Source organism: Corvus cornix, chromosome 11 (assembly GCF_000738735.6).
Source record: "Corvus cornix cornix isolate S_Up_H32 chromosome 11, ASM73873v5, whole genome shotgun sequence".
Classification (NCBI taxonomy): Eukaryota; Metazoa; Chordata; class Aves; order Passeriformes; family Corvidae; genus Corvus; species Corvus cornix.
This window is the reverse complement of record NC_046341.1, coordinates 1,991,723-2,019,441: the sequence shown is the minus strand read 5'-3', so window position 1 is coordinate 2,019,441 and position 27,719 is coordinate 1,991,723. Positions and strand designations below refer to the sequence as shown.

General features: G+C 52.3%; 1 protein-coding gene across 1 annotated transcript in view; it reads right to left on the bottom strand.

The window, feature by feature from the left end:
- The window catches only part of SLC7A5 (solute carrier family 7 member 5), a 29,926-nt gene extending 2,640 nt beyond the window's left edge, over positions 1 to 27,286 (bottom strand). The window contains exons 1-8 of the mRNA XM_019288359.2: positions 26,528 to 27,286; positions 15,019 to 15,144; positions 5,288 to 5,393; positions 4,920 to 4,964; positions 3,352 to 3,475; positions 2,083 to 2,186; positions 1,358 to 1,454; positions 756 to 905 (exon numbers count right to left, since the gene is read on the bottom strand). Coding sequence (XP_019143904.2) covers positions 756 to 905; positions 1,358 to 1,454; positions 2,083 to 2,186; positions 3,352 to 3,475; positions 4,920 to 4,964; positions 5,288 to 5,393; positions 15,019 to 15,144; positions 26,528 to 27,110 — 1,335 coding nt within the window. The 5' untranslated portion in view covers positions 27,111 to 27,286. The remainder of the gene's footprint in view (positions 1 to 755; positions 906 to 1,357; positions 1,455 to 2,082; positions 2,187 to 3,351; positions 3,476 to 4,919; positions 4,965 to 5,287; positions 5,394 to 15,018; positions 15,145 to 26,527) is intronic.
- Between the last annotated feature and the right edge of the window lie 433 nt (positions 27,287 to 27,719).

The following is a 27,719-nucleotide window of genomic DNA, read 5'->3' as shown; positions in this document are numbered from 1 at the left end:
GAGCCTTTCTCAGCACCGTTTTGGACCGCAGTTCCCTAATCCTGTAATTCCTTATCCAAGTCATCTGCACCAACAGCACCAAACCCCAGAGAGGCACAGCGCAAGTTTCCCAGGGGACTCCAAGCAGGGAACCCACGAGAGCAGCCCAGCTTTGAGAAGAAAACCCCAAAACCTAAGGGAACACCCACCAAAGATTCCCTTTGGGAAGGCGCCAGTCCTGGCCCGTGGATTTGCTTCCCTGTGGGTGCTGCTGCCTGGCACGGACCCGAGTGTGCTGTGGGATGAGGGAAAAGCAGCCTCTGGGGGAGAAGCATGGGGGGCTGACAGGATCTTGGCCTCCTCCCAGATGGGACACGGGGCTGCCAAGCTGGCCAAGGACGCCAGGGACAGAGCTTGGCACGGGGCCGGCTGCTTTAGCAGGAAACTATTTTAGGGGAATTCCAGGGGGGTACAGAGTGTTACACTGAGAGCCACAGCCTGGGATTGGCCCTGGGGAGTGTGTTACTCATGGAAAGCGATGCCACCACAGCACCCTGGCCCTGTCACCCAGAGCTCCCTCACTGTGCTGTCCCCAAGGCAGCTCTTTGTGCTCCTGCAGGGGTTCAGCAGCAGGGACACCTCCTTTAGTGGCACACAGCACTTCCCTGCAATCCCAGCCCCTTTTCCATGCAGGACCAGCAGCTGGGCCTCCCCTGGTGCTGGGAGGGGATCTGGGAAGGACCCACCCACCCTGGCAGCGCCCACCCCGCTCTCACCTTGATGGGCCTCTCCAGCTCTGGCTTCTTGTACCGCAGCCACATCATCCCGATGATGGCCAGGGCCACGCACAGCCAGTTGAAGAAGCTGAAGAAGTTGATGACTGAGAAGATGTTGTTGGAGAAGGCATAGAGCAGGGTCATGACACACTGAATCCAGGGAAAAGGCCATTAGGAAAGGAAGCAGGCAAAACCACCTATGTTACAGCACTAAACAGGGGGATTTAGAGGAAATAGCTGCCAGGAGAGGGATCCCATTGACTATTTTTTAGTTATTTAACTCATTTTTAATTGGTGCCTGGCACCATTTCATAGGATCATGGAATGGTTGGTTGGAAGGACCCCTCAAAGCTTAAGGGACCTCTAGTTCCAACCCCCTGCCATGGGCAGGGACACCTTCCACTATCCCAGGGTGCTCCAAGCCCTGTCCAACCTGGCCTTGGACACTTCCAGGGATGGGGAGAATTCGAGACGGAAGTGGACAATGAGGACATGAAGAGGAGGGTCCATCTCCTGTAGGCACATGCAGGAATGGCTGTGGCTCCATTCCAATGGGATCCCAGCCCTGATCCATCCCCCCCAGCCCGGCCCCAGGGCCTCACCGTGAACACGAGGGACGGGACGGGGGTGAGGAGCCGGGGATGGATCATGGACAGGATGGAAGGCAGGTGCCCCTCTCGGGATCCCACGAAGAACAGCCTGGGAGGGGACACAGAGAGGGAACACAGAGCAGTCACACCCCTGCAGGGCTCTGTGCTCAGCACAGAACAAGTGGGGCCAGCCTGAGCTCAGCCCTGGCAGCCTCGAGGCAGGACTGGAACACCAGGACTGGAACTCTGGCCCCTGACTCACAGGGGAGGCTGGAGATGGCCAAGGAATGCAGGAAGGATGGGTTTACATCCTGCTCTCCAGGGACAGCAATTCAGTGACTCCCCAGACGCAAGGATGTGTCAGAGCTGGAACCATCTCAGTCCTGCCCCTGCCCAGCCTTTCTCCCCTTCCCGAGGGATTCTCATCCCATCCCTGAAGTCTCCCAACTTTCTGCTTTTCATTAAAGCCACTTTCTCATCAGCCCCGAGCGCTGTGTCTGGTTCTGGTTTACTGACCTCACTAGAACTTTGCCTGAGGAACAGCAGATTAAGAGCACTGAAAGGTTGCCTTTAATCTGGTTTTAAAGCCTGACTTTGTCTTCTTGCATTCCCACATGGCCTCCAGGCCCTCCAGACTTTGTGTCTGCCCACAGCCACCCTCTGGAGGAGAACTCCAAAGGAAGAGGAACTAAGCACAGCTTGTAAACAAAACCCACAGGATTGAGCAAGGAACCTACCGGGAAGAAGTGAAGAGAGATCCATTGACAGACCCAAAGCACGAGAGGCCAACAAAGACAGGGATGATCCAGGACATGACACCGAGGTGGTAGTTCCCAAAATCCTAAATGGGGGACGAGGAGACACATTTCACACCCACAATGTCCCAAAAAACTCAGAGCTACCTACAAAGAATATCTGGAGAAATCTCAAGAAATGAGATTTCAAACAGCTCAGTGCTGAAGCTGTGACGGAGTTTCCCATATTCCCATGTGCTGCTCCTCTTTTCCTGAAAAAGCAGATTGTGGAATTGCTAAAACCCATCAGCAGCCAGCCCTTCCTTCGGGGCCAGGACACAACATTTGTCCAACAGCTATCAGAAAGTTCAAGACCAAACGGAAACTGTGAGGAAACTCAGACAGCAGCTGCTGCCAAGTGCTGAGTCAGGAGCTGGGACACAGCCCTGGGGACACGCAGGGACCTGGCCCTGCAGCTTTTTGTCGCAGGCTGAGCCTGTGCTGCTCCACTGCGGCGTTGCACCAACAAGATGGGATTGATTTCCAGCCTCTGCTGTTCCAGGCCAGGACGGACAGGGCTTGGAGAAACATGGGATAGTGGAAGGTGTCCCTGCCCACAGCAGGGGATGGAATGGGATGGGCTTTCAGGTCGCTTCCCACCCAAACCATTCCAGGATTCCCTGCAGCACAGACTGAGGCTGGAGCAGGGCCTCGGTCCCAACCCAAAGGAGGGAGCAGTGGCACCTGAGGGGCTCAGCTCATCCTGGGCTGGCAGATTCCCCCCGAAGCCCTGAACAATCCTGGTCAGGCTCAGTCTGCAAGGTCCGCTCCCTTCTGAAGCTATCAGGGTTCCTGACCACACTGGCATTTTAATTAATAGAAGTATTATTTTTCTCTCTTAATTAAAACAAGGGAGACACAGAGAGAGAACAATCCAGTTCAGTGTTGACTGAGTGACCTTTCCCCATAAATATCGAGCTCTGGTAAGTGATGGGCAGTCACTGGGAAGTCACAAGGCCTGCAGCAACCTTCCCTAGCTCGGAATGAAGAGCAGCACCGAGTGCCACCCTCCCTGCTGCCCGGGATAATCCCCTCGGGATCATGCTGTTCTTCCCTGCTCCCCGTCACGGCTGCTCTTTATCTCCAGCTCAGCATCAGAGTTTCTGTAACAGCCCTGACCAGTCTGGAACAAAGCAGGAGATGTGTGCAGTGATTCCAAGGCTGATTTCACCTGCCCTGGGATGAGTCAGGCTGGAGCAGCGAGGATCTTACCACAGCCACGGCCTCGGACATCAGCATCTGCTCCGTGCTCAGCGTGGTGAAGTAAGCCAAGTTGGTCAGCACATACACCAGAGTGACGACAGGCAGGGAGATGATGATAGCCAGAGGCAGGTTTCTAGGAAAAAAACATCCATTGTCCTGGAGCAGCTGGGAGCAGGGAGCTGCTGATCCCAGGGATCGCCACCCCCTACGCTCGCTCGCTTTGTTCAAGCTGCTCTGTTCTCTGGCTTTTCCGTGTGGCCGGTGGCCCAGGCACACGCTGCTCCCGTGGAGAGGGGATATCCACACAGGAACAGGCTACCCAAGGCGTGGTGGAGTCCCCATCCCTCAGACAACACGAGGATGTGGCACCTGAGGACATGGTTCACAGTGCCCATGCTGGTGGGGCTGGTTCATGGTCTCAAGGTCTTTTCCAACCTTAACGACTCCATGATTCCCTGAACAGCCTGGAGGCTGCAGATGGAGAGGGAAGGATTAGGGCAGAAGGGACTTTTTTTCATGGAGAGGTTCCATGCAGGAGCACGAATTCAGGATCCCTGCAGAGGCAATTAATTAAAATACCCAGTGGCACCAGCGCAGGGATTCTCTCTGGGCAAAGGAGCTCCCTTGTGCTGGGGGTATTCCCGTGGGAGATGGGAACCTCAGGGGTGCAGGGGGCAGTTTTAGGCTCTAACTCTGTGCAGCTGGCTGGGCTGAGGAACTCAAAGAAAAGGGGTTCAGGCACAGCTGAGTGGGTCTGTGACCAGCCTGCGTTGGTACAAATTTGCCTTTCCCAACAGTTTAACTTCATTTGAGAATGGAACGTGAAAAAGGAAACCCTGCTTGGTGCCACTCTAATTGGTCCAGCAGAGCTCCAAGCTGCAGAAGCAGAGTCAAATACCACGACTGCATCCAGCAGACATGAAAATAATTGCAAAATGCAGCCCCTTTTTGATGTTTCTCTGGGAAGGGGCAGATCCAACCCTGTGCTTCCCAGCAGGCACAAAGCACCCCCAGGGTCAGCCAGGACCGGCTCTTGCACAAGTGGCCCCAAGCCTCAGCTCTCAGCAGCTCCCAGGCACCTTCCCAGGAGCCGAAGGGATTTCTCAGCACCATCCTGCTCTGCTGAGGGCCCCAAATAACCCCGAGAGGCACGAGCAGAGCAGGAAGCAGCTCTCACTCAACAGGATGGGAAGAGCACGGGACAAACACACGGAGAGCAGCACAAACACACAGAGAGCAGCACAAATGCTCGGTGGGAGTTTAACCAAGGCAGCAATAAAGCCCTGAGTGCTCTTTCCTGGCCCATAACTCACAGAGGTGTCAGGCCAAGGAAGCAGAGATTTCTCCCAGCGCTGATAACACGGCATGGGAGAGCAGGGAAAACAACAGCTCTGCTCCTACAGGCATTAATGTTCCCTTTCCCTGATTCCAGGGAGGTGGAAGGTCATTAATCCATCTTGTTTTCTCTTTTTCCAGATAAAGACCTTGGCTTCCTCCTCTGTTAAACACACAAGGAAGGGGCTTCCCCAAAACAACAGCTTTTCCCCCAGGGAAGTCATCCCTGCACTCACACCTACCTGTAGGGATTTATCATCTCTTCTGTCACAAAATTCAAGTAATTCCTGCAATTTCAAAGGGACAGGGGTTAATTCTGGTTAGTCCATGGCATAAATAAGTGCCATTCAGTTAAACTCATCTGCACGGGGATTCCAGGAGGGGCACAGGGACTGATCCTGTGGGGAAAATTAGGATGGCTGATGTCCAAGGCCAGGCTGGACAGGGCTTGGAGCAACCTGGGATAGTGGGACTTGCCCATTGGACTGGATGATCCTGAAGGTCCCTTCCAACCCAAAGCATTCCATGATTGCATGATCAGGAGCTCCAGTTTGGAATTGGAGTTGGAACTGAGTTCAGTGTGGAAGGAAGAGAGAGGGCTGTGCCTTACCATCCTCCGTAGGCAAAGAGGCCGCTGTACAGAGCCAGCACGATGTTCCCAACGCCCACCTTGGTGCCCTCGAAGGATTTCTCAGGGGTCAGGTTTTCCACATCACCTGCAGGACACAAACCCCGCTCAGTGCCACGGGCTCTGAACCCCAAAGGCATCCAGAGAAACGTGGAGGCAAGAGCTGCTTTAGGATTAATTATCTTAATTATCACCCTGCTGCTCTTCGGGTTATGCTGAGCACGGGCACGTTTTCCCTCCAGTTTTCCAGGGATCAGTCCAGCTGGGTTCATCCCCAAATAATGACCCCCAAAAACACATCTCAAGCAAGGACTGACTCCTCCAAACTTTCTCACACTGCAACGTGCTGTCACCAAGGTGATGTCCCAGAGACATCCTGGGGACCTTCCTGCTGGAAGATGCTTTGCAAACAGAGATTGTCACATTGTCCTCTCAACTCGAGGCTGCTGGCCTTCGATAAAGCCCCAGGATTTCCTGCACTTCCACCAGCCACCCAAACCCCCAGAAACCCAGGATTTCCTCCAGTTCCACCAGCCACCTGATAAAGCAGAGGCCCGTGGCAATCCCTTTGATTGAGGGAAGTCAGGTTCTGGGGGTTTGGATATCAGAAGTCACCTTCTTTAGGGCCTGATGATCAAAAGTTCCTGTTGTGGATCTGCTTTTGAAAGAAAACACCCGAAATAGAAGATTTGATTGTCCCTCTTGTCCCAGCTCTCCCTGAGCAGCCCCAGGTTTATTTATTTTGCTTTTAAGTGCTCTGCAGTTGTTTTGTTCCCTGTCTTTGATGCAGGGGTCTGGCTGTGGGACAGGGATGGCAGAGCCACGCTCCCAGCCTGGAGCGCAGGGAATGTGGTGGGATGCAGAGGGGCACCTCTGCACCCAGCGAGCCCTGGGGGAGCCCATGTGATTCCTCTTAGGGCACAGATCTCTCCTAATCACCCCAGCAGCTGCATCACAAGGCAGTCAGCAGGGGCTGGAGCTTAACCCTTCATCCCTCTGCACAGGGCACCCAGGAGGTGCTGCTGGAAAAGCACAGGGATGCTCCAGCAGCAGGAATTTTCCCTCTGGATGGCCTTTCTTCTCGCCTCACTCTGGAAATTCTCCCTCCCCTGTGCCACTGCTGCAGAGGCTGGGTGACAAATGTGGATGCACCGGCCCTGGAACACCTCCCACTCATCTTCCCAGTGCTGGGAAAGAGGGATTTTTCCCAGCAGCACCATCGGCCTCCCAGAGCATCTGTCACTCATGGGGCTGCTCCAGACCTCTGCCAGTGCCATGGAGCTGCCCTGTGTGTGGGGGAGAGCCCCATCTCCTCTTTCCTCCTCCTTCCCTGACCCATCCTCATCCTTTCCTTGCAGGGGGATGCTGTGGCTGTGAGCAGCAGGCCCACGGCAGCAGCTCATCCACAGCCTGGGAATCCATCCAGAGTGGGAAACCCAAAGCTCCTCCTGCTCAGATCCCGATCCCAATCCCAACTGCTGTTCTCTGCTGGAGTCACCTCTTTCCCAGCAGCTCCTTGCACCAGGAAGGTCTTTCCTGCATCTCCCTTGGGATGTGCTGGATGTTTTTGATGCCCTGGAGCCCGTGATCCTCCTCAGCAAAATGCACCAATCCTTTGTAAAAACACATCCCAAAATGCACCAATCCTTTGTAAAAACACACCCGAGTGCAACAGCAGAGCCAGGAAATGCAGAGACTGGTAACAGGCTGAGTTTAACCTCAATTTCTGCCTTGCAGGTTCTGCCCAGAATCCCAGTTTAGCCCAGGTGAATCAAAGGGCTGAGCAGGAGGGGCATGCAGGGGATCACATTCCTCTGCATCCCTCGGGCTCAGCTTTCCCCACCTCATTCTCTGCCCTTCCTGAATAATTACCAGCCTGGTTCTTTCCAGGCCTTTTGTTCTGGGAATAAGAGACACTTTTCGTTCACAGTGCCTGTAATTAGCTACTAGAACAGCACAGTATGGGATGGACTGGGAGAGCAGGAGGCTCTCCAGGCATTTCAAACACTCCTCAGGATGTCTCTTCTCAAAGGTCTCAGGCTCTCCATGCTCCCACCCCGATCCACGGATCATCACCTTCACCACCCAGGAGAATGCTCCCATGTAGGAGCAGCACAAGCACCACTCCATTTTCTTGTCCACAGCTGGACACCAGCTCTCCCCAAATCCTCCTTCTGTCTGTCACAGGCAAAATCCTCTCAAGCCAAACATTCCTTTCCCTGAGGCAGCCAACACCTCACTGCCCTTCCCACCTCACCTTCAGAAAGTTGGATCTCCCCAAAACCTCCCAGTGAGTTGTTAAACTTCCCATTTCTGTGCCCCAGGGTAAAATGGATTTAGCAACATGTCAGAACACAATTGAATAACCAGGAGTGTCCATATCTCACCATCGTCATAATAAAAAAAGTCTTCCTTATATCTCATCTAAACCTGCCCTCTTCCAGTTTAAAACCATTACCCCTCAAGCCATCAACAGGCCCTGCTAAAAATTCCCAGAATTATTTAGGTTTGATCCTAATTTGGATCTTTGATCCAACCCCACCTTGTCAACCAGACCAGGGTGTGCTGGACCATCTGCAAAACTTCCCAGACACTCCATCCTTCAAGCCTCAACAATTCCAGCCCCCAGGCTTTTGGATCTGCAGCCTTTAGATCTAACCAAGGGTTACAAATGTGCAGGTGAGGCTGCCAAGCACAGCCTCTGGGGCATCCCAAGCTCATCCCGAGCTCTGCCCGCCCTGGCTCCCACCCGCTCTCCCCAGGCCCTGCCCATGCCCGGCACCCCGGAGAGCCAGAGCCTGGTTTGAACCGGCTGTTCCACCGCACTCTGCTCTACAATTAACCAAATTAAGGTAACGAGCTGTGACACAAAGCCCATTTGCTGCTCCTCCAGCTGCCAAGACTTCGGTAATTGTGCCGGGTCAGCCGGGGCCCTGCTGCGAGAGGGACCCGTGTGAGGCGCTGCGTGTTCAGGCCCTTCCTTCAAAAATGTTCATTTGCTCCCCAGTCATGCCTGGTCTGGTTTTAATAGCACAGCAATCTTCTCCTGCACAAAGCATTGCAGGGTAATTAAATATTTTCAACTTGCCCCAACAGCGAGGAGAGGGAACACAGCCATGGAGAGATGGGGCCCTCAGCACAGGGTGTCTGTACCCAGAACCCCAGAGGAGGAGATGCACTCGGCTGCTGAGCCATTTCCTGGGAAAAGCAGCGAGAATTCAGGGGGCTGAGTCCAGAAAAGAAGAGAGAGACAGGTTGGGAGAGCATCCCTGGGGACTCGGAGCTCCTGGAAAGCACAGCTGGGCACCCACAGGAGCTGCTGGGTTCTTCCTTTCTGGCTGCTCCTCTCCGGGACCAGCCCAGCTTGGGGCAGCCCTGAGCAGCAGCCCCTGAGCAGCAGCCCCTGAGCAGCAGCCCCTGAGCAGCAGCCCCTGAGCAGCAGAGGTGTTTCTGGGCTGTAACCCGGGAGCAGGGAGGGCATCCAAGGAGCAGCCACAGCTCCCGGGTCACAGCCCGGCTCCAAGCACTGGCTGTGGACAGGCTGTGTCCCTTCCCCTGTTCCACAGAAAAGATCCTCTGCTCCCAGGGGTGGAGAGCTCTGCCAGAGACATTTGTGACATTCTTCTCCTCAGGGTGACCCCAAGGCTCCTGGGCTCACCCCTCATGACTCCAACTTTACAATTCCTTTCCAGGGCTCCCCCAGGACACTACTCAGGCCACACAACGTGCTGTCACCTTTCCCACCTCCTCTGCATCCTGCTGAGCCACCAAAAAACCTCCCAAACAAACACCTCCTGATTTTCACACCCTCTGTGCTGGCAGAACATCTGCTGACGGGAAATAAGGCAGCAGAGTCAGAGGCAGCATTGGGAGCTCTGGAGTGAGGCCTCTCCAGGAGCCTCTCCAGTCACTGCAGAACCCCTGGATGGACAAAAAGGGTCCTTCTGATCCTTGGAATGAAGTGGAAAAGGCAATTCCAAAATTCCCCCTTGTGTATCCCCATCCAGGCAGAGGAACAGCAAGGTGTAGGCCCTGAACAAAGCACCCAGGGGTTTTCCAACCACTTCCATAAGTTTGTTTTTCCTTTTCAAGTCTGCACAAGAGGTTCAGTCCACATTCATAAAAACCTGTGATGGATCTGAATGAGCCACCGGAGGGGCTAATGGAGGCACCAAGCTGGATGTGCAGGAATATTTGGGGAGGGCAGATGTTCCTGCCTGTCCCTCCAGCACCACAGGCACACTAATCCCAACCCAGCAGCCAAAGGCAGTGGGAAAGGATGGATTTAAAGTGCCAGGAGAAGTCCATGTGTACACAGAGCCATGGAGATAACAACTGCCTGGATCCACCTCTGGCACAATGAGTGCTCCTGCTGCCACCAGAGACTGGAAGGACACACAGAGGCAAAGGGACAAATACCAAAGCATTAACTGCTCTCCCTTAAATCCGTCTGCATTGCTGGATAGCTGCACCCAGAAAAATGAGCAGCCAACGGAGCCTCCTGGGTCAGCTGCCTTAAAACCCACCCTGGGCAAGCAGAGTCCTCTCTGCTCCCTCACCCTGATCCGGCTCAGCACCTGGAATTTCACCCGGGATCCCCAAAATGAACACACTGCAACTCTCAACTCCTTGGCTTAAACAGCTTTGGGAACGTCCAGGCACACTCCCACCCTGAGGAGTTAAGGCAGCGCTGAGCCTCCATCCCCAGTGTCCAGCAAACATCCTTAACACTGGTATTAAACAAACAACAGCTCCCACCATCCTTAAAGGCCAAGCCTCCAGGTCAGAGTTATCAAAACAGGCAGTGCAGGTCACTGCCCCACAGCTTCTGTATTTTTGGGCTGGTGTTCTTTCAGTTTGGTTCTTTGCTTGGTTTGGGGATTTTTTTGTTGCTATTTTATTTCTTTTTGGACAGCAGCTCCACACTTGTCCAAAGCAAAAGCCCAAACAGGCTCAACTCTGCCCTTGAACCTGCAATTGCCAAAACTTTTCTGGGCAGAGAGGGAGAGGAAACAACTGTGTGAGCAGAACTGAGCTCTGCTCCCGCAGAGCTCCTCCATCCCCTCGGGCTGGAGAACTCCAGGGTTAGGGAGTGAGGCCCATAAAACACAACTGTGTGGGATCAGCCCGGCAGCGTTTGACACCTGACGAATCTGCAGCAGGAGGCTGCTGTGAGTTGGAGGGGCAGGGTGTGGCAGCTGTCCCAGCTGTCCCTGCTGCCACGCTCCGGGAACGGGAGGATGAGGAAGGAGCCTCCCTGCGAAGCTCCCCGCTGGAGAAGCACTCCCGGCGGTGGCATTTGGGATGGCAGGGGGCCAGGCAAGGGAGTGCTGTCCCTGCAAGCCCTTGTGCCCCAGGGACACACCGGGAGGGATGCTCCCTATCCGCTGGACTGGGCTCCAGCTGCCAGGGAGGATCCAGGGCGGGAGTCAGGCATGGGCTGGGTGGGGAACACCCCCCTGCTCTGGGCTCCGGACTCCTCTCACAGCTCCAGCCCCGTGTCCCAGGCTGTGGCCAGGCCCTTGGCTGACCATGGAATCTTGGAATGGTTTGGGTGGGAAGGGACCTCAAATTTCATCCCATCCCACCCTCTGCCATGGGCAGGGGGACACCTTCCACCATCCCAGGGTACTCCAAGCCCCATCCAACCTGGCCTTGGATACTTCCAGGGATCCAGGGGCAGCCACAGCTTCCCTGGACACCCCTGTCCAGGGTCTGTCCCAGGGCACAATCCCAGCCAGCTCTGCCACCCCCACCCCAACACTGTAAAAAGCTGTTTAAAGGTGATGTTGTGGCTGGAAATCCTGAACTCTGCTGGGAGGGTTCTGGAAGTACCAGAAGGAAGATTCAGACCTTGAGAGTGCAGAGTTTGGTTCTTAAAATGCCATTTTTAGAACTCCAGGTGCAAGACAACGTCTGGCACTGTGGGGTTGAGACATCTGGGTGCTGCTTTCATTTATCAGATCCCTTTTGCTAGAAAGTGCCCCTTTGGCCTCTGGCTTTCTCCCTGGTGGTTATTTTGGTAGTTTCCTGTCCATATTTTTTTCCCCTGCCTTTTTTTTTTTTTTTTTTTTTTTGTGACGAATCCCATTCTTGAGAAAGAAGGAGGGAAAATTGACTCCTTCTTCCTTTCCTCCCAGGCTTGGAGCAGCCTGGGATAGTGGAAGGTGTCCCTCCCCATGGCAGGAGTGGCACTGGATGGGTTTTAAGACCCTTCCCACCCAAACAATTTCATGATTCTCTGAAAAAAAAAAAAAAAGCCCAAATTAAACCCAAACCTCCTGCCCAGTCTAAGCTCTGCTCTGGAGTTAAACCTGCCTGCTCTGTCCTTAATTGACCTCACGCTGCTCTGGCAGATGCAGCTCTGCATCCCTGACAGCCCAAAGGAGTCAGGGAGAAAAATGCTGCTGCCACCAGACAGCTGCTGGAGGCACCACACACCAGGAATTTCACATCAGGGATCAGCCAGGGAAAGGGACAATAAATTCAGCAAAAGCAATTCAATAAAATCAGTGTTAAATTCTATTTCTCTAAATCCCAAAGGCCCAATTCCAGGTTTGCAAGCAGAGCTGCTGGTGAGGGATCACAGCAAGGGCTGGAGCTGCACCTCCCTGCTCCAGCTGCACAAGGACAGAAACACTCCAGAAACCCCAAGGCATCATTCACAGGAAAAAAAAATACATGTAAAACATCTGTGATATGGTTTTTTCTAATTCTTTGACATCAAAACCTTTCCTCAACTTCCTCACCTGTAAAAAGCATGAGGCTGTCCTTAATACCCGAATTTTTTGACCATTCCACACCTCAGTCAGTTTTTAAGGGGCAGGTATGGAGAGGACATACCCACAGACCTCTGTGTCACATCCAGGGCAGAAATACCCCTCAGACCTGCTGTCCAACCCTTCTCCATGATCCAGTCCCAGATATCCCAGGAATATGGCCAAAAAATACCCAGTTGGACAGAAAGCAAATTGAGAGAGCTGGTAAAGTAAGAAAATCAAAATAAACCTTGTTTTTGTAATACTGGAGTAGAAAACCTCTGATCCTCTCTATGTTTTAAGTTATTTCTATTATGTAAGTTATTTCTAGAAGTATTTAAATAAGTTATTATTTATTTGATTTATTTCTATTATTTCCAAGCTGTAATCTGGGGGCTACATAGAAGGTTTTACACACCAACACCCAAATCCAGGACTTTTCAAACCACTCATCTCCAGCCCCATAAAGGCTTTTAAAAGTTTCATTTTTGTATTAATAAAATAACTGCACCCCAAGCAGCTCAGTTCCACTGAGCCAACCTTCAAGCACTTAAAAAGGCTGAGTAGGAAAGCAGCTTCCAGCCTCCTCCTTTGGAAAGGGCATGGAAGGAGAGATGGGAAGCAGCTGCTGACAGGGAAACGCTCTTTCCTGTGGGGCAAAATTGCCACAGAGTCCTTTGGCCTTGAGAGATTCCTGCTCTTCTGCAAATCAGGAAAAGAGCCAAGGAAAGGATAAAAAGAGAAAAAGCCAAGAGCTGAAGGTGGGAGGTCAATGCAGAGGGATTTCTGTGAAATCACAGAAATTTCCCCGTTTCAGCAAGAAATGTGGTGTTGCTCCTCTGGTCTGTTTATGGATACTGGGAACACAAACCAGCAGTGGGACAGGAACCAGTAAAACCAGTTCACTGTCCAGATCATCCTGGGAATATACAGCCCCATCCCCCCTGAAAGGGCAGCCCCAGACAAACCAGCACCCCAAAACCAGCTGCCAGCTTGGCTGGATTCACCCAGCTGTGGTGGGAAGAGTCCTCTTTGTCCAAAAACAACATTGGAATGGGCACAGCAGAACACAAGGGCGTGGAAATGTGGTTCTGTGTGGGACAAAGCAGTGTTTTCCCATTGTCAATGAAAATGGAAGCTTTTGTGTTTTCCTTGAATTAAAAAAAAAAAAGAAGAAAAGAGACAATTTCTTGCTGTATCCCTGCTAAAAGCATGGAGTCACCTGGAATGACTTGAAAGGAAAATGGAGCAAGGTGCAAACTGCAGGTGGGAGCTGAGGAAGGACCAGGAAAGGAGCTTGCATGTTCTTAAGGACTTAGCAGAGAGCCTGGAACTTCCCTAAGGAGATTAATGAAATCCATGTCGGAGGCCAGGCAGAGTCCCAGCTGTGGCACAGGGACTCCGACAAGCAGGAATGTTTCACTTGGGACAACAAACCAGGATCTGCTCTGGATCCCAAGGATCCCACTGTGGTTTGAGTGTTGGGTGCTCAGACAGGGAGAAAAGGTCTTTGCCTACAGGAGTTACTGTCCAGGAACTGTTTTCCATCTCCCTGCCAGGTGGTTCAGCAGGAAAATAAATCCCATGGAATTCCCTGCCCTGCAAGGTCTGCACAGCCACAAACACCTGAAACTGCAAGAAACTTCAAAGGAAGTAAAACAACTCCTGGGACACGGGAGGGGAGGAGGGATTTTTATTGTACACAGGGCAGAAATCCCTTCTCAGTTACAGACAGGAGTCAAAGGAAACCTCGTGGATTTCCACCTGAAGAAGCAGGGCAGAAAGAGGCTCAGCCTCCCCCAAAAAGGCCAAAAGAACAGCACATTCTGAAGATGCAAATTAAGATTATATCTGCAAACAAAGCCCAGTTGTAAAGATCTTCATGGTAAAATGTTAACCAACTAAAAGAGATTTACAGTGATTTATCCTTCTCCTCCTGGGAGAGAATCAAAAGGTTCGGCAGAGCAGGCTGGGGAGCTGGGCAGAGGGAGGAGGTGTATTTTGTGATAAGCCTCAAACAATGTCCCTGTTGAGTGTCTGCACTGAGCTGGAAGAAAATAAAATCTCTGACAAAGCAAGAAATTCTGCAAAGACAGCACTGGCTCCCAGAGCTGGGACAGGAATTAGAGACCCACGAGCACACACAGACACACCCCCTGTGCAGGGACAGGATTCCCTGGAGATTTTATCCCCTTTTGAGCAAAAAATAAGGACTGGACTGTTCCCCAAGAAATGTTTATTTCCACAAAACTTGCATGAAAAAACCACACTTTGGTTTAACTGTGAGTTAATCAGGTTTGGAACAAACTCAAATGGGTTTGGAACAAACCATCTCCCTGCTTTGAGAGGATTTTATGTGCTCATGAAGCAAACCAGCAGAACCACCAGAAAATCTGCTTTTATCTTCCCATTTTTATCTCCTTTTCCAGGTGCCAGCGCCAGCTGAGAGCTCCAATCTCTCTGCTCCTCGTGGGCTCTGCAGCCCTGCCTGACCCAGGTGTCCCTGGGTGACCCAGAGCTGGCCTGAGCCACTCCACACCTGGAACAGGATGAAGGGAAATGTGCAGGGGTAGTTTGTGGAAGGATTAGGATGACTGGAAGTGGTTTGCACATGCAGATAATTCTCTGTGAGCAAAGAGATTTCCCAGTGCAGCAGCACCAACATTTTCATTCCCTGCAATCCCAAAGGGAGAAGCCACAGTCTCTGTCCAAGTAGGAAAGACTTTAAGTGGTTTCAGTAGCATGAAATGAAGCCTGACAGTGACAGAAGTACAAAATCCCACAAATAAAATGCAAAACCTCAGCCCTTGGCAAAGCTGGAAGCATCCCCCAAGCATCCGAGAGAACAGAGGAGGTTTGCAAAGCTCTGAAACACCCGGGGTTGGATTCCTGGGCTTTGTTCCTCATCCTGCTTTACCTGCATGGTCCCAAAAGGAGAAAAGGAACAGCACTCACCCTTTGCCAGCTGCACGAAGCCCAGGATGATGATGAGAGCCAGCGCCAGCAGCTTGGCCGCAGCAAAGGCGTCCTGCACACGGGTGGCAGCCTTGACACTGTAGCAGTTCACAGCTGTGAGCAGCACTGAGGGGACACACAGGGACAACGTCAGCACCCAGGAGACACTCCAGATGCACCAAAAAGCACAAGGAATCTTTGGATGGGATATTGGGAAGGGATTCCTCCCCGTGAGGGTGGGGAGGGCCTGGCACAGGGTGCCCAGAGAAGCTGTGGCTGCCCATGGAGCCCAGGTTGGATGGGACTTGGAGCATCCTGGGCTATGGAAGGTGTCCCTGCCCATGGCAGAGGATGGAATGAGATGATCTCCAAGGTCCCTTCCAATCCAAACCATTCTGTGATTCCTTTTTGCTAAAGCAACCAACCAGAGCCTCTTCCCAGAAGAGAAACTCATGGAAAGCTCTGCAGCCTCACACTTCTCAGTTCCACCCTTTATTTTGGCAGTAAGTGGTGTGAACAGTGCCTGTGGTCCTCGGGACATGGAATGGCACTGCTGCATTGGAAAACACTTCTGAGGGCTTGGAAATATCAGCCCTGACTGCACCCCCAGCACCAATGGCCACAGCCCCTGTCCCATCGATCCCATTCAGTGCTGCTGGTGTGTGGAAACACTCCAGGGATGTCAGACCGAGCCTCCAGGACTGATCCATGGGGATTTTATAACAACAGCACCCCAAAGGCTCTCGAGGCCACACCACATGACCCTGCTGAAGGGAAAGGCGCCAGCCCGGCCCTGACCCCGGGCTGGACACAAGCAACACCTGCAGGTCACTGGGGCAGGGGGGAAGGGAAGCTGGAGCTGAGGAAAGCCCCGGTGCCAGGGACAGCTGTGGGCCTGTGCCAGGGCTCCTGGGCATGGAGGAGAGAATTTCCCAGCACGGCACTGCCTCCCCAGCAGTATTTGTTTGCTGAGAAGCTCCTGCTGCCCACAAGCTACCCTTTGGTTAATGCAACGACTGGGGTTTATCTCCGACCTTTTTTTGCCATATCCCTCCCCCTTTCTCCTCTGTATCTCTCTCCTGCCAGCATGCCATTCCTGCCAGGCAGGGCACAGCCTGAACCAGGCCTTGTCTGAAGCCCCAGAGCTGCTCCTGGCTGAGCTTCACCTGCTGCAGAGCAAATAATGGCCAAGCTCTGCTGCCCTCACGAATCATTGACTATTTTGGTGCCTTGCTTCCCCCCCACACCCTCCTGCTTGTTATGGACACAGGCAAATGTCACACCAAGGGTGACTGCCCACGTGCTGGATGCCCCTTCTCCAGCCCAGTGACCCCCCTGGCTGTCCCCTGGCCAGTCCCAGCCCTGAGCACTCACCAGCAGCTCAGGGAGGAGTAGATCCCAAATCTCCTCCTGGAGCTGGAGGCTTTTCCCTGCAGGATTCTTTCCCCACTGGCCTCTGCCCTCACACAAAGGCTCTTTCCCAGAGCCTGCAGCTCTTTTTCACAGGAGCCCAAGGCCTCGACCAGAACCAAACAGCTGCTCCCCAGAACATCCCAGTCCCACTCTCCTGAGGGTATGAGCTGGATGTGCACTCCCAGCTTAGAGCCCAGAGCATCTGACCCCTGAATCACAGAAGAGTTTGGGTTGGAAGGACCTTAAAGATCCAGTTCCACCCCTGCCATGGGCAGGGACACCTTCCACTATCCCAGGGTGCTCCAAGCCCCATCCAAGCAGGCCTTGGGCACTTCCAGGAATGGGGCAGCCTGTGCCAGTGTCCCAGGACCCGATGGCTTTCAGGATCACTGGCTCCTTCCCCCACCCTGCCATCTCCAGGATCTGCTGCCATTTCAACACAAGAGCATTTAAAGTGCGGAGAAGCGAGAGCTGGATGTGTCAGGAAGGAAAGCGCATGATCCGACCCATCCCACAAGAGTGACAGCCACAAGTAAACAAGGATTGGAGATGGATTTTGTATCGTGCCCTTGGAGCCCCTTTGGGAGTGTGGCTGAGACTGAAATGACCCTGAGCTGTTTTTGAGGAAGCAGAGCCGTGCTGGAGTCACAGGACAGCACGAGCTGGGCTCTGGCCAGCAGCAGGGGTGAGTGATTGTGGTGACAGATGTGCCAACACCACTGTCCCCGTGCCAGGGCCCTGCGCTGCTCTGGGAGATAAGGGACAGGGACAGACACACCATGGCCAGGCCTGAGGGTTCTCAGCCCCTAGAGCAGCCCTGTGCTGGTGGGGTCACAGCTCTGTCACCACACAGGGACACTGGGACATGTCTGCCTCCAGGGACAGGGCAAGGGACATGGTCAGACAGCAGGGAGGAGGAAACACAGCTTAACCAAGTGACCTTACAGTGCTACAAGGGACAAGGAAACACAGGGAATGTCACCCAGCAGAACTCCCACCTCATCCCTGAAGGCACCTCCAGTGAATCCTCACGGGCAGGGAGCTTTGGGGCCAGGATTCCCTTTGACCAGCAATTATGCTAAAAATAAATCTGCCCTTGTTTACAGAGGGATATTTAAAGGATGTGCTCACACGTCTAAAACCACGCTGCTGCTGCTGCTGCTGCTGCTGCTGCTGCTCCTGTGGTGAGGACAGCCCTGAGAGGTGTGACAGTGACATTCCCTGCCCCATTTAGGCATTCTGGGTCTGTGACAGGAACTGCTTCACCCCCACTTCAACACTGATTTTTAGGGGCTGTTTGCCATGTCCTGGTTCTGTACAGAGTCCCCTGGAGGGTGGTGGTGAAAATAAAAGGAAAAAGTTTCCTACACTGTCCGAGTATCCATGTTCAGCCCCAAAACCCCATCAGTGCCAAATAAACAGGCTTCCTAAAAACGAGAAAACACTTTGGGATCAGAGAGTAAACACGGCTGGAAGTTTCTGCCATGGTTGTCAGAGCCCTTGTATCACATTTCCCTCTGTTTTGCTTTTCCCACTTTAGAATAGTATTTGTCTTTCCTAAAGGAGCACGGTGGAGTTACTCCACTTCAATACTTCCAACATAGGAATGGCCAAAAATCCCCCAGTCTTGCCCATCAGGAAGAATCCTGCAGATGGCAAACAGGACGAGAGCCTTCTCCATAAAACTCCAGGATAAATTCCAGTGGCTGCTGAGCTTCTCAGGAGGCTGGGATTTCTGAAAGCAGCGAGTTTTGATTGCTTTGATCCCAGATGCTGCCCCACCACGCAGGGGCTGCGGGATCCTCCTGGCAGCGCTCCCTCACCTCGGCTGAACCGCTCCAGGAAAAACACGGCAAAGCTGCACAGCTCCACCATAAATCAGGGCAGTGATACAGAGATCAGGCTGTGCTGCCCTAATTCCTGCAGTGTTTTCCTAAGGCTCCAGCCCTGTCAGACAGCAGCCAGGCAGAGCTTTGGAGTGACCCATCAGGAATCATTCTAGGAACAAGGATTTCAGCATGACCTTGACGTGCCACGGCCGGGCTGAGCCAGCAGCCCCTCTCCAAAGCTTTACATAATTGGGATAATAAGTGTTAGAAAGCTGAAGGGATGGCAGATAGACGGGGGGGGGACTTTTCATAGAATCCCAGACTGGTTTGGGTTGGAAGGAACATGAAAGCTCATCTTGTTCCAGTCCCATGGGCAGGGACACCTTCCACTCTCCCAGGGTGCTCCAAGTCCATTCCAGCCTGGCCTTGGGCACTTCCAAGGATCCAGGGGCAGCCACAGCTGCTCTGGGCATCCTGTGCCAGGGCCTGCCCACCCTCACAATAACAAATGTTTCCCTTTGACTTACTCATCACTTACCACTCTGGCAGGAGAGATCCTGGATTTTGCTCTCCAGGTGCATCCCTTCATCCCTTCACCCCTCCGAGGACTGCTCCAGCCCAGCCTCATTCCAAGATTACCTCAAGCCACAAGGGAAGCCAGAGGCTTTCAGAGGGAAATCTGGCTTTCTAAAGACAACAGGCTTCAATATTTCCTCTGTCCTGCACTGGCTTCAGGCATCTCACTGAACCTGCTCCACTGGCACTCACCTGCACAGCCAGGGAATTCCCCATTCCTGACAGGAACAAGGACAAACATCAGTCCCAGGACTTTACCCCCCCCAATTCTCATTTTATGGCTGTATCCCTTTGAAGTTGCCTCCCAAGTTCCTTCCCAGACACCATTCCCAGATGACAACAGGAAAAAATGCCTGCGAAGCAGCCAGAGAAACGGCTCAATCCCACCTAGAACACATCCAAGACAAATGCATGGAACAACAGCTCCTGTGTGCTCAGGGGAAAGGCAGGATGGGGGAGAGCTGAGGCTCTGCCCAGAGCAAACAGTGGGAATGGAGCCAGGCACAGGAAAACCTGGGCCGGCCACTTCTGATGCAACAGCCTTGGCAAGATTCCTGTCAGACAGGCAGGGCTGCAGCTTTCCCGGGATAACCGAGGGGAGATGGAGCAAAGCTCCAATCCCAGCCCCACATGGAACTGCCTGGGGGTGACAGGAGCTTGCTCAACCCAAGATCCTCAGCAGCTCTGCAGGTGAAATGATCCTGGAATGAGCACAGGAATTCCTGAGGTACTGGCGTGGCTGCATCGTGCTGCCTGTGGGGTCACACACACTTGCACAATGTCCCTTCTGTCCTTAATTTCACCTCCTGTAGGGTTCCCTGGGCCTGACCTGTGGGGCTGCCTGTGTAATTCCACGTACACCTCTGGAACAGGGATAAAGGTCTGGAAGTAGCTGCCTTTAGAGGACTAAACTCATTAACTTGCTCTGAATTCCCCAGAGATTCCTGTTTGTGGTATTACAGGACCCAGTGAAAATGCACGGCAGGTTGGGAAGTTGTGGAAAATAAAGGGAAAATGAAGGGAAATCCCCTCCATCAGCTTTCCTGCCAGGAAAACAAGGAATGTGAACTATTCTACCATGCATAACTGTGTCTGTAACTCACATTTCCCAAGTGCCTGGCCCTTGCCACTGTAAGATGATGCTCTCCCATTTACCACCTGCCACTGGCTGATGTTGATTTTCCCTCACAATTACTCCCAGAATCCAGCTCCTTTCCCTTCCTCATCCCACAGAAAAGGCTGCTCCTTTCCCTCCCCATGAAGGGCAGGTGACAGACCAGCAGTTTTCTCTCCTACCAACCGTGCTGAAAGCAGGTTTCAGGCATAGACAGGACAAGCTGAGCCTGTGGGACCAAGGAACAAATCCCAGGGATGGCAGAGCACATGGAACAGGCACAGAACATCCCATGGCTTTTAGGGAATTGCCGCCTGAGCCCACCAGAGGTTGGAAAAGAGTTAATCCACATAGGACAAAGGAAAAATTAAGTTATACTGACTAGAGTGGGTTAAACCCATGGGAAAATCAATCCACCAAGGCAAGAAACCCATACCAGTTTTATATTCCAGTGGTTGGGATGCCACAGTGCCTCCCAAAAGTCTCAGGTGTTTCCAGCTGCACAGTCCAACATGAGACAGGCAAGGTCACAGGCAGAAAATGCATCAGGAATTTCAAGCTGACAGGTATTGATTGAAGACTTTGTGCCCTGCAAGGTGGGGAAGGGTAAAAGCAGAGGGAAAAACTTTGCAGATATTTCTGCAAGGACAAATCTCTGGAGAAACTTAACACCCAGGGCAATCAGTCAGGAAAGGCAGAGGCCTGGGGCACACGAGGCTGTTGGAAAGCACTTGGCCCCAGAACAAACGTGTCTATATTAAAATCTCCTTATAATAATCAACACAGCTGGCAACGCTTTCCAATTCCCTTTTTGTTCCTCTTCCCAAAACAGCAATCAGGGAATGGTGCACCAACAAAGAAGAAAGCAAAGGAGAAGGCAAACTGCCCTACCAAGGAGTTTAAAAAAAGGGATCATCTCCAAATCTACCCTGAGACCAGGAGCTCTGGATGTCCCAACAAACAACCCTGGACACCTTGAACAGGTCAAATCTGTACAACACCCCTATTCCCATGGTACCAACATCCCATAATGACAGTGGGACACTCTGACACAGGAAAACTCCAAAGAATTCCCCAGTGTTGGGCCAGGTGGCTCCTACCTAGAGGCAGGAGTTGCTATTTTGTCTCCTTAGGAAGAAGCTTGTGATTTCCTGCCAAGGTTTCCAGAGGACATGACACAGCAGTTCCACAAACAGGACATTTTACAACAGGAAGACAAACAAAATATAGAGAGAAAAGATATGGAAAAGCTCTTTCTCCCTATTTCTTCCATTCCCAGCAAATTACCCATCCCAAGCTAAACATCTCCTCCACGCTCACCTCACCTTCCCAACACTGAGCAGCACTTGCTGGTATTTTATGTGCACAGAATTCAGCTCTGCATCCTGGCTGGAAAAAGTGGCTTTCCCACCCTTTGGATTGGCCATCTCTGGACCTTGGGACTATGAGACTCTTGGAATACTCCAAACAAGCGATGCTGCTTTGAATGAGGCTGACCCTGGAGGGGTTTTCCACACAAACCTTCCCAATTTGTTCATGCCGGAGGAGAAAGGCTCTGAATGATCTCAGTGATAACATAAATCATCCAAACACAGGAACATTTAATGGGATAATTGTTGTGAGAGCCAGGAGAGGGGTGCTGGAATTGCAGTGGCTGCTCACTGTGTGTTTCAAGAGCCCTCCAAGCCCTCATTGATTTCTGGAGAGTCCTGCGAGTGTCAGAGCCTGTTTTCATTAATGCTGCTCTAATTAAACACAGATTAAAAAAGCAACCTCAGCCTTGCAGGCCTTGCCATCCAGCAGGGATTCCACAGACCCCTTCCTTCCACTCCACTCCAACAAGGGCAATTTGCTGATGGAGCTTTAGTCTCTTAATCCCCCCTTTCTGGAGGAGAAACAATAAATCTTCAAAGCTTCACACCCAGCTTGTCCCGACTGATGAATTAAAAGCAGCAATGCTGCAGCATGAACCCATCTCAGACAGATGGGCCCTGGGTGTGTTTTGGGGTTGCTTTTCACCAGTTAACACCTGATGAGGTGAAAATCCACCTCCTCTGCCCTGAACACACCTGGACAAAGAGCTGAGCCTGACAAGCTTGGAAGCAAAACCTTCATGTCAAATAAAGACATTCCTGCTTCCCACGGAACCCGTGATTCCTGGGTGGAATGCTGCCACTGGATATTCCCTTCCGGACAACTTGGCAGCTACCCTGGGCTGGATTCCTTCTCCTCCTGACTCCCAGGTTCCTCAGAGGAGTGTCAGGCACTTCCACAGGACAAGGGCTCTTAGACCTGGCTCAGCTCTGCCCTGGCTGCTGCTCACTCTTCCACTCTCCAGCTGCTCAAAACAAAAGAGACAAATGAGGAATTCATCAGCATTCCCCTGGAATTCCATGCCTGCAGGAGTGCCCAACAGCAGAGTTCAGAAGCAGTGAAGAAAGTTCAGATAAATTTTGAGGAAGATTAAAAATTCTCTGGCTTTGGAAGCAGCAAATATTGCTGGGCTGGGGTGATTAGTGCCAGATTTGCATACCTAATTACCAAGTGAGACAAGAATTCAGAAGCAAACTCAAACTGCTGCCTTGACGCTGAAGAGCAAGAATAAAATGATACACAACAGAATATCCTGCTGGAAGGGATCCACAGGGATTATCGAGCCCAATCCCAGTTTTCCACTGCAGAGCAGATCTTACTGTCAGGAAATTAGGGAATTCTGGAAGCTGTGTGGGGCACTCGGGCTGTGAGGATGTGTGGGATGAACAGCTCAGGCACTTGTGGAACACCAAAAACCAGCTCAGGGCTGGGAGGAGCTTCATCCCTTGTCTCCCTGATCCAATTTACTGTGCCACAGCCCAAACAGCTGGGAAGGTGCCTCCGTGCAAGCAGGAAATCTGCAAATTACCAGGGGGAAATGAGGAATAGCCAGGGTATCTTTAATAGATCAGTTTAACCCTTTCCATCCCTGAGCCCTCTCTGGAACACACACAGTGCATTGGTGAGTTTTAATGATTTTTGTTAGGGTTTATCAGTTTGAATTGAAGAAATGTTCACATCCTGGCAGCAGGATGGGAAAGAAAGCCTGATCCCCTCACACCTGAGACAGAGCACGGAATCCACGGTTTAATTCTTTGCCACGTCCAATACTGACATTGTGATATAGATCTTCAAATATGCAAATTCAAGATCTAATAACTGTCCCTCCACCCGCTATAGGAGGGGAAAACTGGTTTAGATGAGATCAGAAGTGAGAGAATTCAAATTATTGCTGGATTTTCACACAAATGCACAAACTCTGCTTCCCAAACTTTCAATCCTTGTGTTCCAAACACTTGGATGGATTTTGTGTTTGCTGTCCCTTGGCATTTGCTGCTCTGACTGATCAGTTTTAAAGTACCAACCATCCAATCTCACAGGTAAAAAACATGTTCCAGTTTCTGAATCACCCAAGTAACCTACAGCCTGGAAAGCCTTCAGCCAAATCTTTGGGGAACATAAAATGAGCTAGGCTAAGGATGAACAGCCTGACCCATCCTGCCCCAGGAACACTTCCCTGTAGTGGATTCCCAGCCTTTATTTGGCAAACACCACAGGCACTCCCGGTGCCCATGAAAGAAGCCCTGCATACCAACTGTGTGTAGATAACAATCTCCAGAGCAGAAAATACTTATTTGTAGTTAAATTCTCCTTACCACCCACCTTGTTTTCCTCAGCACCTTTCAGGGGAACTAAATTCCCTCTTCCAGCCATTTTTTCCTTTCACTCAAGCCTGTGATTTAGCTTCTCTTAATGCATTAATTACGTCTCTGAAGTTCATGGTGGCAAACACTGAACAACACATGATTTATTCAACTGTTCAACAGCAGCAAAGTGGAAACAAATAACTTGTTATTCCTCCTCTTACTACAAAAACCTGTGCAGCCAAGTGCATTTGGTGTGGAGATACAAACTTTGCAAGGAATAGAGCTGGGACTGTTCTGCAAGGCTGGATTTTGGCTACTGTATTCCAGCCCCAGGTCCCAAATTCCTCTGCTGCTTCCCAAGCTGCTCTCCCCCGTTCTGAGGTAACTCATTAATGTATGTGCTACAGCCTATGCACAAATAGGTCATTTTTTTCTACTCTAGAGCTTTTGAAAGGAATAAAAAGTCTCTCCCTGGGCAGTTAGTGTTTGAACAAAGCTGTTTGTTAGTCCCCACAAGTGTTGTGTGACTCCCTGAGCTCTTGGAGCAGATTTACTTCATTTATTGTTCCTGGGCCACGGTGTGGTTTTGGCACCGGGGAGATGAAAAGCTGTTTCCAAAAATCCAAGTTCCAAAAATCAAAGTTCCCGAGAGCTGCCTTGCTGAAGGCGCTGCAGGATGAACAAACCTCTTGGAGCAAAGGAGACAACCCCAAATTTAACCCAAAGCATAAACAAAGCAAGAGCCAGCGGTGCAGGGGGGAGCAGAGTTTAAAGGAGAAACACATGGGAATGATGCAGATCTGGAGAACTCCAAACTCTTGCCTTGGCATTTCAGGATAAAGGTTCAAGAACAAATTCTGCCGCAGGCAAACTCCTAATTGCTACCAAAGGAAGGCTGGAGACACTTCTTGGAGAAGGATAAATGGGAATAAGACCTGGCTTCAAGGAGTTTCATGCTGCAAATCCCCCATCAGTGCCCAGATCCCAACATGGGCAGGTCTGTTTAACCCTGCACTGGGTTTTGATCAGTAAAATGGGAACAGAGACCAGTTTTGGGAATGATCCTGCAGATGAAAAGTCACAGCTAGGAACACGTCCTCAAAGGCTTTGCCAGCTCCAATCTGTGCTTGCACAGCAAAACTTTGAAAATCCTAAATTATGCCCCAATTCCTTGGTTTTTCAGCAAGGAACACAAATGCCACGTGAATCCATGCCCCTCTCCTGTGTGCCCCTGAGGAAACCACAGTGCACACTGGCAGGAAAGCTCAAAAACCAGATTTCCAAAAGGCAAGACACCCATCAGCAGCACTATTCCCTGACCACGTTACAGCTTTCTTAGTTAAATGAGTGCATTTCCCTAATAAACACCCTCCACGCTGTAAGAAACTTGAGAAATGCACGTGCCTGCCTAGGTACCTTTATATTCCTAAAAATTCAGCTGGGGACTGAGAAATTTCAGTGTTTGCCTGAAGAAAGCACAACCCACTGCCCTGCCTGTTATCAATCCTATAATTAGCCATATAATTTACCTCCCAAAGCCTGGGTCAGGTCGGCTATGAGACATTTCCAGACAATATATCTTCCCATAACGACCATGTGCCGCAGCTTTGGGATGCCTGAGATCCTCAGAGAGGGAAGGAATCTCACACAATCCCCTGGGAAAGGGCAGCACGAACGAGCAGCCTCCTCATCACCCAAAATGCAGAAGTATGGAGATCACCTGGCTGTGGTTTTGCACAGTGAACAAATGCTTTATAAATCCCTCACAAAATTATATCCTCTCCCAATGAACATCTTCATAAAGGCATTACATTCCAGCGGAGCAGAACGGATTGAACGGGAAATGAGGAGGGAAAGGCAGGACACGGACCTGTATTTAAAGGATTGAGAATTTCAACGGGGTGACTTTGCAGTCACCACAGGAACGAAAAATAGGATTTGAGTGACAAAACTGCAGAGCCCAAAATACCAGAGAGGTGATAAAAACTGCAGCAGGAGCTGTGTGCCCTGGCAGGGCTCTGTGTGCCCAGGTTGGCAGCCCTGGCCCTGAATTCATCCCACCGTGACTGAACTTGTCTGCACGGCAACGCTTCAGAGACAGAAGGGTTGCTAGCAAAAAGAAACCCCACCAAAGCAGGTTTGGAGCTCGGTGTCAGCGCACACACGGCCGGGAAATATCTCCTCTCGCAAGTGGTGCTGAAAGCAGCTCAGGGGCGTGTTCAGCACCGGCTGCTGGTGAGAGATAATTGTTCCCCTCGCCCAAACCCGCACATCAATGCCCATCCCGGCCCTGCAGAGCCTCGGCACAAGGGGCTTTTACCCTGCCCGGCCACAGTCCTGATGGAGAGCACAAGAAATCCTATCCCAGCTCCCAGGAAAAAAAGCACGCTGTGTTTATCACACGCTGCTCGCTGCGCTGTCGGGAATCAGAGAGCCTCACTAGCTCACAGCTGGCATTTGGGGAATTTTTTGCTCAATTTTTTACGGATGGGGCCATATTTTCTGCTGTGGCTATTCAAAACAGCCAAAAAAATGGAGGCAGTATGCAGCCACAGTATCACAGGAGAGATGGTGCAGATCTGCTGGGGAGGTGATGGTGAATGAGGAACCACGTGGAGCAGGGCAGCAGGAACCTGCAGCGGGTCATCGAATCACGGAATGACTTGGGTAGGAAGGGAATTTAAAGCCCATCCCGTTCCATGGGGCAGGGTCACCTTCCACTAGACCAGGATGCTCCAAGCCCTGCCCAAGCTGGACACTTCCAGGGATGCAGGGGCAGCCACAGCTCCTCAGAGAAACATGTGCCAGGCCCTCCCTACCCTCACAGGGAGGAATTTCCTTCCAATATCCCATCTAACCCATCCCCTGTCAGCTGAAAGCCACGAGCGGCTACTTACGGACACACAGACAGGCCACCAGCTTGGCAGCCTCATCGGGCACGGGGCACGTGGGGAAGATGGGCTTGAGCAGGTACGTGGCGAACACCAGAGCCACGATGTACTGCGAGGAGGGCCGGATGATGAGCAGCTCTATCCAGAGCTTCAGGAAGGCGGGCAGGGAGCCGTACACCTCCAGCATATAGGCGTAGTCTCCGCCGGACTTGGTGATGGTGGTGCCGAGCTCGGCGTAGCACAGCGCGCCCACGATGGAGAAGGCGCCGCACACGGCCCAGACCACGAGTGACAGCCCCGGCGAGCCGGCCTCCCGCAGCACGCCCGTGGGGGTGACGAAGATGCCGGAGCCGATGATGGTGCCCACGATGATGGCCACGCCGTTCAGCAGGGTGATGTTCCGCTGCAGGGTCACCCCCTCCGCCGAGCCGCAGGGCGATGGCGAGCGGGCACAGCCGTTTTCCTGCGCCCCTTCCAGCATCTTCTCCATCGCCTGCTTCTCATCTTCCTGCGCCAGCGAGGCGGCCGAGCCGGCGGGGCTCCGCTTCTTCACGGCATTGCCGGGGGAGCTGCCTCCGCTGGCAGACATGGTGGCGGAGCAGGGGAGCGGCGGAGCGGCCACGCCGCCACCTTCGGCCGCCCCTTTTGTTCCGGCGGCGGTGGGCCGGGCTCCGTTCCGGGGGAGGAGGAGGAGGAGGAGGAGGGCAGGAGCTCGGGGGGGATGGTGCAGCCCCCGGCTTACGCTCGGCCCCGCTCTCAGCCCGGCCCCCTCCGACCGTCCCCGCGCCCCAAAAGGGGACGGCAGGAGGCAAGCGGCCCCCCCGCAGCTCTGGCCCAGCGCCGGGTGCAGCGTGCTGCTCGCTCCCCGCAGCGGCCCTTCTCCTCCCTGCATGAGCGCTGTGTTCTTACCGGCAAGGGCGGTGTGTTCTGTGTGATCGTGTAAAGGAGAACGGATCCCTCTGTGTGTGTCCAAACCCGCAGATCCTGCCTCTCCCAGCTCCCCCCCAGCCCCATCCTGCTGGGCTTTTCCATCCGAATACACAAGCACAGGGCAAGGCCCCGGCGCTGCATCCCCTGCACCTCTGCAGAGGCGCTGCAGGAATCAGCCCCTCCTGTCAGACACCAAAAATCGCCAAAAGGGCTTGTCTGCAAAATAAATAATTCACCAATCTCAAATCTGACAGATGCCAAAGTCACC